The 14,655-nt window shown below is 46.1% G+C and overlaps 1 protein-coding gene across 2 annotated transcripts in view; it reads left to right on the top strand.

The window, feature by feature from the left end:
• Positions 1-14,655, top strand: part of LOC308101238 (uncharacterized protein) — a 29,841-nt gene that overhangs the window by 12,568 nt on the left and 2,618 nt on the right. For both annotated transcript variants that reach the window (XM_080450633.1, XM_080450634.1), the window contains 13 exons: positions 314-373; positions 814-830; positions 1,049-1,079; positions 1,844-1,891; positions 2,666-2,748; positions 9,305-9,347; positions 9,527-9,775; positions 10,768-10,787; positions 10,999-11,032; positions 11,365-11,397; positions 11,565-11,591; positions 13,370-13,539; positions 13,687-13,795. In XM_080450633.1, coding sequence (XP_080306759.1) covers positions 314-373; positions 814-830; positions 1,049-1,079; positions 1,844-1,891; positions 2,666-2,748; positions 9,305-9,347; positions 9,527-9,775; positions 10,768-10,787; positions 10,999-11,032; positions 11,365-11,397; positions 11,565-11,591; positions 13,370-13,539; positions 13,687-13,795 — 924 coding nt within the window. The remainder of the gene's footprint in view (positions 1-313; positions 374-813; positions 831-1,048; positions 1,080-1,843; positions 1,892-2,665; positions 2,749-9,304; positions 9,348-9,526; positions 9,776-10,767; positions 10,788-10,998; positions 11,033-11,364; positions 11,398-11,564; positions 11,592-13,369; positions 13,540-13,686; positions 13,796-14,655) is intronic.

The raw sequence follows: 14,655 nt of genomic DNA, 5'->3' as shown, positions 1-14,655 counted from the left end.
GTAGATATTGAGTTTGTAAGAGTTAACATTGTGTGTAATATACCTGTAACATTTCCCAATGAGGATTCTGTGTGTGTGTGTGTGTGTGTGTGTGTGTGTGTGTGTGTGTGTGTGTGTGTGTGTGTGTGTGTGTGTGTGTGTGTGTGTGTGTGTGTGTGTGTGTGTCTGTTAAAGCAAGCACTTACTATAATGCAATATTGCTGAGGTGTTACCACTCATTCTATAAGCTCCAGTCAACAGGTAAAGAGTTCCTCAAGTGCAGATCAATACACATGATTTTACTCAAACATGAAGTGTGTCTCTCGTGTTTCAGAGAATACTCCATTCATTCCATCATCCACCAACACTGTGGTGTGTGTGGTGGTGTCTTCAGGTGAGTCCTCTGTTTTATGGATGTAATGATATTAAAATAGACGTTACTGTGTATATGTTTACACATGTAAGTGATGTGTGTGGTTGGTTAGTCTGTTGACTGACTTACTTTACAGGGTCACACTATTCCACTAACAAAATAAGTAAACACTATCGTCAGTTATTTATAATAATCCACTCATCTCCGTTACACTCATTGACTACAAAGGAAGATGAAATTCTGAAATACTTTTAGCAATTAGTTTCATTTAGTTAGGTGGTTATTAGTTTTCCTTATTATGTTTCTGATTAAAACATGTTTTAAAGGTTTTTGTGACACCACAGTAACAATAACATCAACATGACCTGTGTACATCATTGAGTTTGTCCACTATCAAGTTTGTTTTGTCTTCATTCTTAGATATCCTTTTCTTTATTTTTCATATAACCATGTGATGACAGCACCTCCACCAGCTCAGGTAAGAGTCTGTTGTCACAGTGTAACTGTCCAGTCTCCTGTGGTCAGAGAGACACACAGGTGACTCACAGTAATGTTCATACAGGTGGACAGTGTGTTTGTACATCTCAGGTAGAAGGTTTCAGATTGAAATCCACGACTGTATCAATACCATACAAGACATAACATTGTTCAATAGCACTCAGGTATGATATGAAATAACATGATTGTGATCAACAGGATTCTGTTGACTCGCTTGCAGAAGAAAAAGGTGAGATTTTTCTGTCTTTAGTGCAGTTTAATGCATGAGGTAACCAGCTAGTAGTAGTAGTGGTAGTAGTGGTAGTAGTGGTAGTGGTAGTAGTAGTAGTAGTAGTAGTAGTAGTAGTAGTAGTAGTAGTAGTAGTAGTAGTAGTAGTAGTAGTAGTAGTGTAGTGTAGTTTTGTTGTTAAGCGCTTTGTTAAATTCAGTTTTTAATGTATTGAAATGTCAGCTCAGATGTAGCATCTAATTTTCAAGGGGGTTCTGTAATTACAAATACAAATACAACAAAGACAACATTACATACAACACAAGTGTGTGTGTGTGTGTGTGTGTGTGTGTGTGTGTGTGTGTGTGTGTGTGTTATACTTATGAATAATCTAATATTTCACATAGTTTCAGATGAAGTAGAGGACAACCAGGGTGAGAGACTGTTTAATATATTTATTATTGATAAAATAGAAATGCAGATATCGTGTTTGTAAGAGTTAGCATTGTGTGTGATATACCTGTAACATTTCCCAATGAAGATCAGTATGAAATCCACCATGTCTTCTTGGATGTGTGTGCGGGTGTGTGTGTGTGTGTGTGTGTGTGTGTGTGTGTGTGTGTGTGTGTGTGTGTGTGTGTGTCTTAAAGCAATGATTTAATAAAATGCAACATTGCGTGTTACCACTCATTCTATAAGCTCCAGTCAACAGGTAAAGAGTTCCTCAAGTGCAGATCAATACACATGATTTTACTCAAACATTATGTGTCTCTCTTGTGTTTCAGAGACTACTCCATTGATTGTATCATCCACCCAGGCTGTGGTGTCTTCAGGTGAGTCCTCTGTTTTATGGATGCAATGATGTTCAAATAGACTTAGAATCAACTTTACCTTTAATGTTTTGTAAGTAACTGATGTATGATCGACTGACTTACTTTACAGGGTCACACTATTCCACAAACAAAATAAGACGTAAACAATGTTTAATCCAAAATAATATTGAATTAATAATGCTGTAAGAGATATTTGTTGTTAAGACGTTTTCAGGTGGGTCACTAATTTCATCCAATCAGGAGACGAGGAGAGAGAACCTATTTATCAGCTTCAATTTTATAGATGTTATGTTTTTTTTTAACTTTCATTTTAGTGTTCCAATTTTGGCTGCAAATATTTTTTGTTCAATCACTTCCAATGTCTTAGTTTATTGTGTATTATGTATGACTTTTTCATCCTGATTGGATGAAAATTATATTTGGACCTGAAAATGTATTTTCTGTTTACTAAAGAATATAGAATATACAATATAGAGCTACAGTATTTACAACATTGAGTTTGTCTGTTATTAAGTTTGTCTTGTCTTACATTTCTTTGTTTTGTTTGTTATATTTCATATAACCATGTGAAACATTGGGGTTATATATACAACCACCGAGTTGCCAGGTTCTGGGAGAGAAACGAGCAACCAGCGTTAGCTCGTTCTGCATTAGCGTTAGCTCGTCAGGGACTTTAAGTGCATGTTTGAGTATCATGAGACTCCACAATGAGCAGTAGTAGAGAAAAAACTAACTTTGCATCGGTTATAATAGACGAATTTCATTCTTACACAGGCTCCCATTGTGCCAACGGAGGGGGTCGACAGACTGCAGGAGACGGGACTCTCTGGAATAAGTCAACGTCCATTTCAATGATGGTGAGTGATTAGCGACACATCAAAGATAACACTTAAAATGTCCGGATGTCTCCTTTAAGGGAGGAGGCGGGCGGACCTCTGACATCACGCCAGTGTTGATTGGGATCAGATTACATTCACAATCGTCATTCACTCGCGAACGGAAACAGTATGGACCGAGACCACCTCAAATTGTTCATTTACTGAACACATTTGAGGTGGTCTCGGTCAGTACTGTTTTCCATCGTTCGCTGACTGCATTAAGTGATACCGTCATCGTTCAGGCTCCCCCCTCCCCCTTCTGAAGGGATCTTTGAATGGAATCCCAGTCCTTTCGTTCACTGCACTGATTTAGCCTGGAAACCAGACGAATCTGCCAGTGCAAAAAAAATAAAAATAGCCCTTGGCAGATTTGGTCTGGCCCGCTCGGTTGTGATTGGATTACCCTGCCCCAGAAGTAGTGGGGCACCAATCAGGGCCCAGTATGCAAATATGGTGCAGGTTTATCAACAGAGGCCCCTTGGAAATGCAGGTTCCACACAGATATTCCAGACTAATATCTATGCAGTGGTATTAGTCTGGCCAGGCTAGCACTGACTACACACAGACAGCTATATCAGTCACTCCTCACGGAGGTCAGTCCAATAAGGAAAGCTGCCCGTCGTTTTGACGAAGAAGAGCCCGCCCTCCTCGCGATATTTAGTCCAAAGAGGAAAGGTGGAACCGTCTCTCTTCAGCCAATCAAAAATATTGTATTTCCAATTGAACTGACTGAACGTATCAATTCTGTTAAGGCTGGTGAATGTGTGTGACCCAAGCGCACAGCAAGAGGAGACGTAGGTTTAGGTGAAGCCCGTGGGCGTATTTATTCAAGGTTTGTGGGGAAAAGGTAGTGGAGTGAGTGGAGGTGGTGTGGGTTGGTGGCTCCGTGGTGGCACAGCTCAGCTGGGGATCCGGAAGACTGGAGAGGAGAGGAGAGGCAGGTTTAGTGACAAATAACCACCACAGGATAACAACAGAAGGCTGGGGCTGTAACTGCATAAAGTTAAACAGCTTGGCAAATAGCAGTGAAAGACTAATAGTAACCTAGCACTACAACTGGGAAAAGCTAACTGTAGGCTGGCCTGTACTTTACCGTACGTGTTGACAGGTGAAGCTCTGGCAAGGAGTGAAGTGCAGACTGGGCTTTTGTAGTGGCAGCAGCTGATTGTAGAATGGAAGGCAGGTGTGGAGATTGGTGAGGGAGAGCAGGTGCGCTGAGTTGAGCCAGGGAGTAGTCAGAGAGGGGGGAGGAGTCGTGAATGTGAAGGTGAGGAGGACTGAGCCGTAACAGGACCCCCCCTCCGAGGGGCGCCTCCAGGCGACCGCCCGGGGGCGTCAGGGTTGGCTTGGTAGAAGTCCCGAAGGAGAGAGGGACACATGATGAGCTTCCTAGAGATCCAACTGCGTTCCTCAGGGGGGTAACCCTCCCAGTCCGCCAGGTACTGGAAACCCCGACCCTGGCGTCGCACCTTTAGCAGCCGCCGAACCGTCCACTGAGGATGTCCGTCGACCATCTGAGGAGACGGAGGAGCCGGGGCAGGGGGCATGAGAGGACTCGAAGAAACAGGTTTGACCTTGGACACATGAAACACGGGATGCACCCGCATGGAGGCAGGGAGCTTGAGACGTACCGCCGCGGGACTCAGGACGCGGTCAATCTCAAACGGACCGATAAACCGTGGAGCCAGCTTCCTGGAGGATACCTGGAGCGGTAGATCAGCAGAGGAGAGGTAGACCCGTTGCCCAACCTGATACACCGGAGCAGACGTGCGGCGACGGTTGGCTCCACGACAGGAGCGCTCGTTGGAGCGGAGCAAGGCGGTGCGGACCTCCTTCCACACTCGCCGACAACGACGGAAGTGGGCCTGGACAGAGGGGACAGAGGCCTCAGACTCCTGGAGGGAAAACAACGGGGGTTGGTAACCCAGCGAGGCCTCAAATGGGGACATGCCAGTGGCCGAGCAGGTCAGGGCATTGAGTGAGTACTCCACCCAGGGCAGATCCTTGCTCCAGGAGGTGGGATGGAGAGCGGAGACACAGCGGAGGGCAGACTCCAGGCTCTGGTTGGCCCGTTCAGCCTGGCCATTAGTTTGTGGGTGGTAACCCGAGGAGAGGCTAATGGTAGCGCCGATCTCCTTACAGAAGGCCCGCCAGACCTGGGACGTGAATTGGGGTCCCCGGTCCGAAACAATGTCGCAGGGAAGCCCATGGAGTCGGTAGACATGCTGGGTGAGGAGTGCAGCAGTCTCTGCCGAGGACGGGAGTTTAGGGAGCGCCACCAGGTGCACTGCCTTGGAAAACCGGTCTACCACAGTGAGGATGATGGTGTTACCATGGGAAGAGGGAAGACCGGACACGAAGTCCAAGGCGATGTGAGACCAAGGGCGGGTGGGGACAGGCAGAGGACGTAGAAGACCAGCTGGTGGCTGATGTGACGCCTTGGCACGAGAGCAGGTGGTGCAGGCAGCGACAAACTCCCGGACGTCAGTCCTCATAGACGGCCACCAAAACCTCCGGCTCAGGAAGGAGAGGGTGCGGTGGAACCCAGGATGGCAAGCGAACTGGCTTGTATGGCCCCACTGAAGCACTTGGGACCGCACCGAATCGGGTACGAAGAGCCGATTCGGTGGGAAGAGCCGGTGATGAGGAGCATTGCCTGGACCGGGTTCGGCGTGTTGGGCCCGTTCAACCTCCGCTTCGATGTCCATGGTGACCACCCCAATGATGCGAGAAGCAGGAATAATGGGCTCAGGCTCGGCCGAGGACTTCTCTGGCGCATGGAGTCGGGACAAAGCATCAGCCTTGGTGTTACTGGAGCCAGGCCTGTAGGTAAGGGTATAGTTGAACCGATCCAAGAACTGAGCCCACCGTGCCTGGCGAGAGTTGAGGCGTTTGGCAGCACGGATAAAGGTTAGGTTCTTATGGTCAGACCAGACAAGTGTGGGCTCTTCAACGCCCTCCAACCAGTGGCGCCACTCCTCAAAGGCTGCCACCACAGCTAGCAGCTCCCTATTCCCGATATCGTAGTTCTCCTCTGCAGAGTCAAAGCGGCGAGAGAGAAAGGCGCAGGGGTGTAGCTTCTGGTCCTCCACTGATCGCTGGGACAAGACAGCCCCTAGACCTATGTCCGAGGCATCTACCTCCACTATGAAAGGCCTGGAGGGGTCAGGGTGGAGAAGGACTGGGGCTGTGGTGAAGTGCTCCTTGAGGGTAGCAAAGGCGGTACAGGCAGCAGGTGTCCAGACGTAGGGACGTAAGGTGGAGGTGAGTCGAGTAAGGGGGGCCGCTATGCGGCTGTAGTTCCGAATGAAGCGGCGGTAGAAATTCGCAAACCCGAGGAATCCTTGGAGCTGTCTGCGGGTGGTGGGTTGAGGCCAGTCGACGACGGCTTGTACCTTGCGGGGGTCAGGACGGATGCAGCCATCCTCCACAATCAGTCCAAGGAACTCCACAGAAGGCGAGTGAAAGACGCACTTCTCAGCCTTAATGTAGAGCCGGTTCTCCAAGAGGCGTTGGATGACCATGCGGACGTGCTGGATATGCTCCTCAAGGCCCCGGGAGAACACCAGGATGTCGTCAAGGTACAGGACCACGAATACCTCCAGCATGTCCCTGAGCACGTCGTTCATGAGAGCCTGAAAGACTGAGGGGGCGTTGGTGAGGCCGAAAGGCATGACCCGGTATTCGTAGTGTCCACGGGGGGTCTTGAAAGCGGTCTTCCATTCATCCCCCTTACGGATACGCACAAGGTGGTACGCGTTCCGGAGGTCCAACTTGGTGAAGATGGTAGCACCGACGAGGGGTTCAAAGTTGGAGCTCATGAGGGGGAGAGGGTATTTGTTCTTGACTGTGATGTTGTTGAGCTGTCTGTAGTCTATGCACGGCCTCAGATCCCCACCCTTCTTCTTGACGAAGAAGAACCCCGCAGCCACCGCGGACGTGGATGGGCGGATAAGACCCTCAGCCAGACAACCATTAATGTAACTGTCCATAGCCCCCTTCTCAGGCAGAGAGAGATTGTAGAGGCGACTGGCTGGAAGCTGAGCGTCTGGACGGAGCTCAATGGCGCAGTCATAGGGTCGGTGGGGGGGCAGGGTACAAGCACGCTCCTTACTGAATGCCTCACCCAAGTCGTGGTACTCGGAGGGAACCTTGGTGAGGTCGGGGGGAGCAGGACTGGGTCGTTCCACACTGGAGGGCATCTGGGCGGACCGGAGGCAGCGGGCGTGGCACGGAATGCTCCAGCTGAGAATACGTCCCGAGCTCCAACAGACGTGAGGGGTGTGAAGCTCCAGCCAAGGTCTGCCTAAGATGAACGGCGTGTCAGGGGAGGTGATAACGTAGGGGCGGATGCTCTCCACATGGTTTCCAGAGACCGTGAGGGTGAGAGCCTCGCACCGGTGGGTGATGGGACCCATGGGATGGCCATCCAAAGCGAAAGCTGAGAGAGACTTCTCCAGAGGCGTAATGGGAAGGCCCACCTCCCGGGCGTATCCTTGGTCAACAAAGCTCTCATCAGCCCCGGAGTCGATAAGTGCATGTATGGTGAGAGTCTGTCCCGACCAGTTAAGAGTGACAATAAACCTGGCCTTGTTAGAGTGGGACTGGGGGTTAGATAGGCGGCTCACTCTGAACCCCCGAAAGGGTGAGCCCTGTCTTTTGGCAGTCGGGCTGAGGAGGGTCTGGAGGGCAGGAGGGGACACGGTGAGTCGACTGAGTGTGCCGAGCTGGCACAATACATGCAGAGCCCCTGTAGCCGTCGGTGCATACGTTCAGCAGAGGTTAGGCGGGCTCGGCCCAACTGCATAGGCTCCTCACCAGCTGAAGTTGAGAGAGTTTGGACAGGCCGGTTAAGGCTGACTGGAGGAGGTGGAGATGGCCTAGCGGCAGCATGACACTGGTGAGCCCTCTCACGCTTACGCTCCCGGTGACGTTCATCAAGGGAAATAGAGAGGGAGATGAGCAGACTCAGGTTGGGAGGCCTCTCCCTACCAGACAAGGCATCCTTCACGGGCTCTGCCAAACCCCGCCGGAAAGCACTGAACAATGCGGCCTCGTTCCACTGGCAACGGGCTGCGAGAATACGAAACTCTGTGGCATACTCCGCCACAGAGCCAGAACCCTGCTGGAGGGTGGAAAGAGCTGAGTCTGCATCCTGTCCGTGGACATCATGATCAAAAACAGTCCTGAACTCCTCAGTAAACGCTATGTAATCTTGCATGTAAGGTGCAGAGCCCTCACGACTAGCCATAACCCACCGGCGAGCCTGCCCTGTAGTCAGATTAGCTATGTAGGCTATGCGGGCGGTGGCAGTGGAATACATACTCGGTTGCAGATCGAAAATGTACTCACACTGCATAAGGAACTCCCGACAGAGAGTGAAAGACCCGTCAAAGAGAGCCGGGGCCACAAGATGGGGCTCCCGAGTGGGAGGTATGTCTGGTTCAGGGACTGCGTTCGGCACAGGAGCTGGTTGGACAGGAGCGGGGGCCGGATGGCCCGGAGGTGGAGTGAGTCGAGCGCAGAGCGCGGCGACCTGGTCAGAGAGATCCTGGACCAAAGTAGTGAGTCGGTTAATCTGGGCTTGCTGCTGAGTGGCCTGGGACTGCTGCAGAGTTGAAACCCCCTGGAGCTCCTGTTGCACATTAGAAACGACAGCAGATGCTTCCTGTAGCAGGCGGGAGTGCTGTGCTAAAACCTGTCCCTGGGCCTGAAGCGGACTGAGAGGCAGTGGTTTTCCTTCCATGCTGGCTGGGTCCAGATGGCCAGAGCTTACTGTTAAGGCTGGTGAATGTTTGTGACCCAAGCGCACAGCAAGAGGAGACGTAGGTTTAGGTGAAGCCCGTGGGCGTATTTATTCAAGGTTTGTGGGGAAAAGGTAGTGGAGTGAGTGGAGGTGGTGTGGGTTGGTGGCTCCGTGGTGGCACAGCTCAGCTGGGGATCCGGAAGACTGGAGAGGAGAGGAGAGGCAGGTTTAGTGACAAATAACCACCACAGGATAACAACAGAAGGCTGGGGCTGTAACTGCATAAAGTTAAACAGCTTGGCAAATAGCAGTGAAAGACTAATAGTAACCTAGCACTACAACTGGGAAAAGCTAACTGTAGGCTGGCCTGTACTTTACCGTACGTGTTGACAGGTGAAGCTCTGGCAAGGAGTGAAGTGCAGACTGGGCTTTTGTAGTGGCAGCAGCTGATTGTAGAATGGAAGGCAGGTGTGGAGATTGGTGAGGGAGAGCAGGTGCGCTGAGTTGAGCCAGGGAGTAGTCAGAGAGGGGGGAGGAGTCGTGAATGTGAAGGTGAGGAGGACTGAGCCGTAACAAATTCAGGAATAGATACGACAGTTCATTGCGTTCATCAAAAAGAACCATTACCTTCGAATCGTTCATTCACGACGGACACAACAACAGTTTGTACATCTCAGATGGAGGGTTTCAGGTTGAAAAGCCACTACTGTAGATAATGCCATACAAGACATAAGGTTTGTTCAATAGCACTCAGACTTGATATGAGATAACATGACTAATGTTCAACAGGCTGCTGATGATGACAAGACCTCACCGGAACGACGTGAAAAAGGTAAAAAGTTCTCTCCTTGGTGCATTTAAATGCTTGAGGTAACCAGTAAGTAGGTTTTGTTTTTCTTTTTTTTCTGTGATACATTTAGCTAAACCACTCTCTTTATAGTCAAATTAATTTCTCGAGCAAAATGAATTGCCCTTGTGGATAATAAATGGAATCCAATCTTTTTTTCTCAGCACGTTTTGTGATCAAGCACATGGACACGATCATTAAGGGAGTTTCAAGTGACAAGGTCATGGCTATAGTAGCCATGGTTCTCCCTCCTCAGTGGCATGACAAATGTGTAGACGACAAGAAGACAAGTGAGGAAAAAATGACGGAGCTGTATTTCATAATAATACAAGACATCAGAGGAGAGCAGAACATCATAGCAACATTGTACGATGCCCTTGCAAGTCACGAAGGCGAGCTGTTGGAGAAGCTTGGTAAGATTTACTAAATTACTTTCTCACACACACACACACACACACACACACACACACACACACACACACACACACACACACACACACACACACACACACACACACACACACATGCACATATATGTATAAAAAATACCAAGTAATTGGTATTGGTCTTGGCGACAATACAATCCACACGAACCTTTTAATGCATATACAACATACACATATGTTAGTTTAGTAAAATGAATCACTCTTAGCCATGATATTAGAAGGAATTCCCTTACTTACAATGCTTGTATAAATCTTAGCATTTCATGAAATCCTTTCCAATCCTAGGATAATAGATCATATATGTCAATGTTTAACAATAATGCTTCACATTCTTTTGAAAAGGTAGAGAGTAGATTTTGGTTTGTTAAATTGGCTTGGTTGGTGTACATTTCTTTCATACCTTTCTGACATTTCATCACAGTATTATACAATTTAAATACATGGTATAATACATAGATTCTTTCATGACACATCAGTGGACTTAACTGAGATGATGTGCGGGTCATCGACTCCTCCAGCTAGGTCTGCTGGAGTTAAATGATAAAAACTGTGACTAATAAACTGTAAGGAAGAAGGTAACTGGAAGAAATCATGTAAAGATAAAGTTCTATATGTCTTCATGGTGATGTGCACTACATTACAGCACTGAAATACAGCAATGCCTAAATTGTACAGTATCTCTGTATCCATTCAATTAAAAGAGGAGGGTCTGTATTGTTGATGGAATTGAAAGTCATACCGTCAGGATTAATACATCCTTAATACATACATAATGATACGTATTAATAGGATTAATACGCACACTGTAATATCTTTGATTTAGTATTTATGTCATATCTATGGATTTCTCACTGCAATTCATTTCCTTCTATTTCTCATTTTGTTATTGACTTTGTCTTGTCTTCGTTCTTACATGTCCTTGTGTTTTTGTTATATTTCATGTAACCACGTGATGGCAGAACATCCACCGAAACCGAAGGTAAGAGTTTGTTGTCACAGTGTAACTGTCCAGTCTCCTGTGGTCAGAGAGACACACAGTGTTCATACAGGTGGACAGTGTGTCTGTACATCTAGGCGGAGGGTTTCAGGTTGAAATCCAGACAATACCATACAAGACATAACATTGTTCAATAGCACTCGTATGTTAGGTACGTATGTTATGATTGAAATAACATGACTGTGGTCAACAGGGTGCTGTTGGTGGCTCACCTTCAGAAAGAACAGGTGAGTTATTTCGGTCCTTGGTACACCTAAACTAACTTTGTTGACTGGTGCTACCTCTTGTTTGCAGAGGTGTACACTATCAATACCTTGTTCCAAAACTGCAAAGTATCAGTTTTTTTTTATTTTATTCTACCGGTAAACTATATTTAATTACAGTAAAAAGACACATTTTATAATCAAAAACAGTTTGTCATGTGGAATGTCGATTTATTTTGTAAAAGAAAAACTAAAACAAATTACGAAATCCTGGTTGATACAAAACGAACGCCCCCCCCCCCCCCCTAATTTGCACAGTGGGGCCTGAATAGTTAACTGTCTCTCTCTCGTTTCAGTGACGGATACATCACTCCAGCCTAAGCCTTCATGTGAGTGCTGTGTTTTATGGATGAACTGACATTCAAACATCAACTTTACTATTATATGTTGTGTTGTCCCGTGCAAGTAATGTGTGTCTTGGTTGGTTGGTTGGTTGGTTGGATGACAAGGTCACACTATTACCCTAAATATAATACAATATTTCTTATACTTCCAGGTGAAGAAAATGACGAGGGCTTCCAGGGTAAGAGACTGTAACTAATATATTGATTATGTGTTGTAGTTCAGTGTGCAAGTACGTACAAAATCCATGATGTACATATTTTGGTTGCATATGGTAAAATAACATCTACATCTTATTACTGTAGATCTATGAAAAACATGAGAGGGTCTCCAAAAAAAATACTTATGCTGGGGGAGAACTCTGCGTGTATTCACTACATATTGATTAACACGGGAGTGTATTGAAAGTGTATGAATATAATAATATGAATATGAATATGAATATGAATATAATATTAATATGAATATAATTATAAGCTGAAAATGTTTAGCTTGTTAACATATTGATCACCAGTTCATATTGTACATGGTTCTCATGTATAGCTGTAATAATAACAATGGCCGCGTTTCCCAAAGCGATTTCAGGTCGTGCGTAGCTGTCAAGTCCCTTTCTAGTTTAGCTCCAAAGGACATACAAGGACGCAACTCATATGATTTTCAGACTCAATCAACTCTTTTATTTTCCAACTTGTTTCCTTTTCATTAGTTTCATTTGTTGGTTTTGGTTGAATCGGTCTGGTCTTCAATCAATTGGTAGGTTAGTTAGGTTGTAAACCTTTAACACAGAGAAAAATAAAGATTAGCAACATTGCCATTTTACAACAAATCATAGCATTTCTTTAAACAACTCATTTTTAAAGAACTTCGTGTTTTCAAACAATAAAGTTTCAAACCAACAAAGTTTTAAAACAATAAATGTTAACGAGCAGCCATTTTGCGGCTGCACTCTGGGAAGTGTAGTGTTGCTTGAGTAGAGGTGAAGTTTTTTGACCATATAAGGAAGAGGATTTGAAATGAAGCTCCAAGCACTAAGTCAAAGCTACATTTCTGCGTTTTGACTTAACAGTAGCCTAGGAAGCTGCGTAAGAGCCTCCACGCAGCTGTACAGTAGCAACCCCGCTACGCACTATCTTCATTAGTAGCAGCTGGTTGTGCCCTACGTACTATCTAAACTGGCTTCGGGAAACACAACCGTCGTAGGTTCTGAAGTGCACAGCGTTACGTGTCTGCCTAACAGGCTTCAGGAAACAGCACGCACGTAAGACCTCCTGGACGAAGTAATTTAGAAGAACATAGTGCTGTCCTAGGCAGCAGTTTGAACACCCTTCGTAGCGAATATATACAGTGAAATAGATCGATAAAAATACCACACACACACACACACACACACAATTCACGTGCCGTAGCACTGTGTCTATTAGTGGTCAGAACAGATACAGATCATAGAACACAGTGAAATCCTCAGTGTTCATTTATCCCGGTGTAACTGTGAGGGTTGTGAAACACACAACACATTTTTTACAGTGCTCACTATTACCATTAATTGTGTGTGTGTGTGTGTGTGTGTGAGTGCGTGCGTGTGGTGCGTGGTCGGTCTTTTTATCGATCTATTTCGATACGAAGGGTGTTACGAGCGCCCCAGGCGCTCATAACAAACTGCTGCGTAGGACAGTGCTACGGAGGCTACGAAGCCTCTCCCAGGAGTACTTGCGTGCTGTTTCCCGAAGCTAGTTAGTCAGACACGTAACGCTGTGCTCTTGAGAACCTACGACGATGGTGTTTCCTGAAGCCAGTTTAGATAGCACGTAACGCACAACCAGCTGCACAAACACACACACACACACACACACACACACACACACACACACACACACACACACTAAATTAGCTAAATTACCAATGTTTTATTAAGTTATATATTCAATTCATATTGACACAGTGTTATTGTTTTTTTTCCAGAGCTACACCCTGGTGTGGTTTGTGGCGGCTGTGGGGATGAGGTCAAGGGTCACAGGTTCATGTGCAAAGTATGTCCTGTCTATGATCTGTGTTCTACCTGTCGATCCGCTGGACAGCATAGTGAACACCCTATGATGTCCTTCTGGGAACCAATATCATCCACGATCCAGGTCAGAATATATCTTCTGCATTTGAAAACTACACTTTAAATAATATAATATGAAATAATGTCGTCTCGGGGCTCTGATTAATCATGGAGCAGACATGTGCCATTGTACACTTTTGCCAAACTCAAAACCTGTCTTGGCCGTTTTTAGGAAGACCAGTATGAGTTGAACAGCAAACCTACAGGTCTCTGTGTGATCATTCACAATGAGGACTTTAAGGAACCTGAATCAAGTCCATGTGGAACAGACGAGGATGCTGGTATGAATGTTGTCTGGATAATATGGCACTTACACTCTTTGTTGTTGTTTGTAATGTTGGTTATCTACAAATTGAAGATCACTCTGTGACATCAAGATACATGAAAAGTAAATGCGATGCTGTACATTGCTAAACATAAAATGTAAAATGTTTAAAATGATTCTTCAGTGATAGCCTTGGATAAAGACTATCATAGATGTATTTTATCAAGTCTGACTTTGACGCACACGCACACGCACACACGCACACGCACACGCACACACACACACACGCACACACACACACACACACACACACACACACACACACACACACACACACACACTACTACCCATCTACAATTTGAGTAAAACGTTTTTTGTTTAAGTACTTACAAGTAACTACTAAAGTCACTAAAAAGGTAGTGACAGTGGGTAAAAAGTAATCAAAGTCAGTCAAAATACTTAAAAGTAAATAAATTGAGTCAAAATACTCATCCCAAAGATGCAACCCGTTACACTAATTAAACACTAACAGGTGGTTCCATGCACAACTTAAAGACATGCACTCACACACACAGGCTGGCTCAGCACACGTTTGTGCGCGCACACACACACACACACACACACACACACACACACACACACACACACACACACACACACACACACACACACACACACACACACACACACACACACACACACACACACACTAATTAACATTGTTCCTCTAGTTCATATACAGTAGCTTAATTAAATTAACTCATCAAAGGCACCACTCATGAACTTTTTTTTGTTCATGTACGGAGAGGTACAGGCTGTGTGTGTGGATGTCCAGTGACTATTAGGGGGGTAGAAACCAAGACTATAGATACGAAA

The sequence above is a fragment of the Gymnoscopelus braueri genome (assembly GCF_963280865.1).
Source record: "Gymnoscopelus braueri genome assembly, chromosome: 15".
NCBI classification, from domain to species: Eukaryota; Metazoa; Chordata; class Actinopteri; order Myctophiformes; family Myctophidae; genus Gymnoscopelus; species Gymnoscopelus braueri.
Note: the sequence above shows the minus strand (reverse complement) of the source record. Positions and strands in the feature narration are given on the sequence as shown.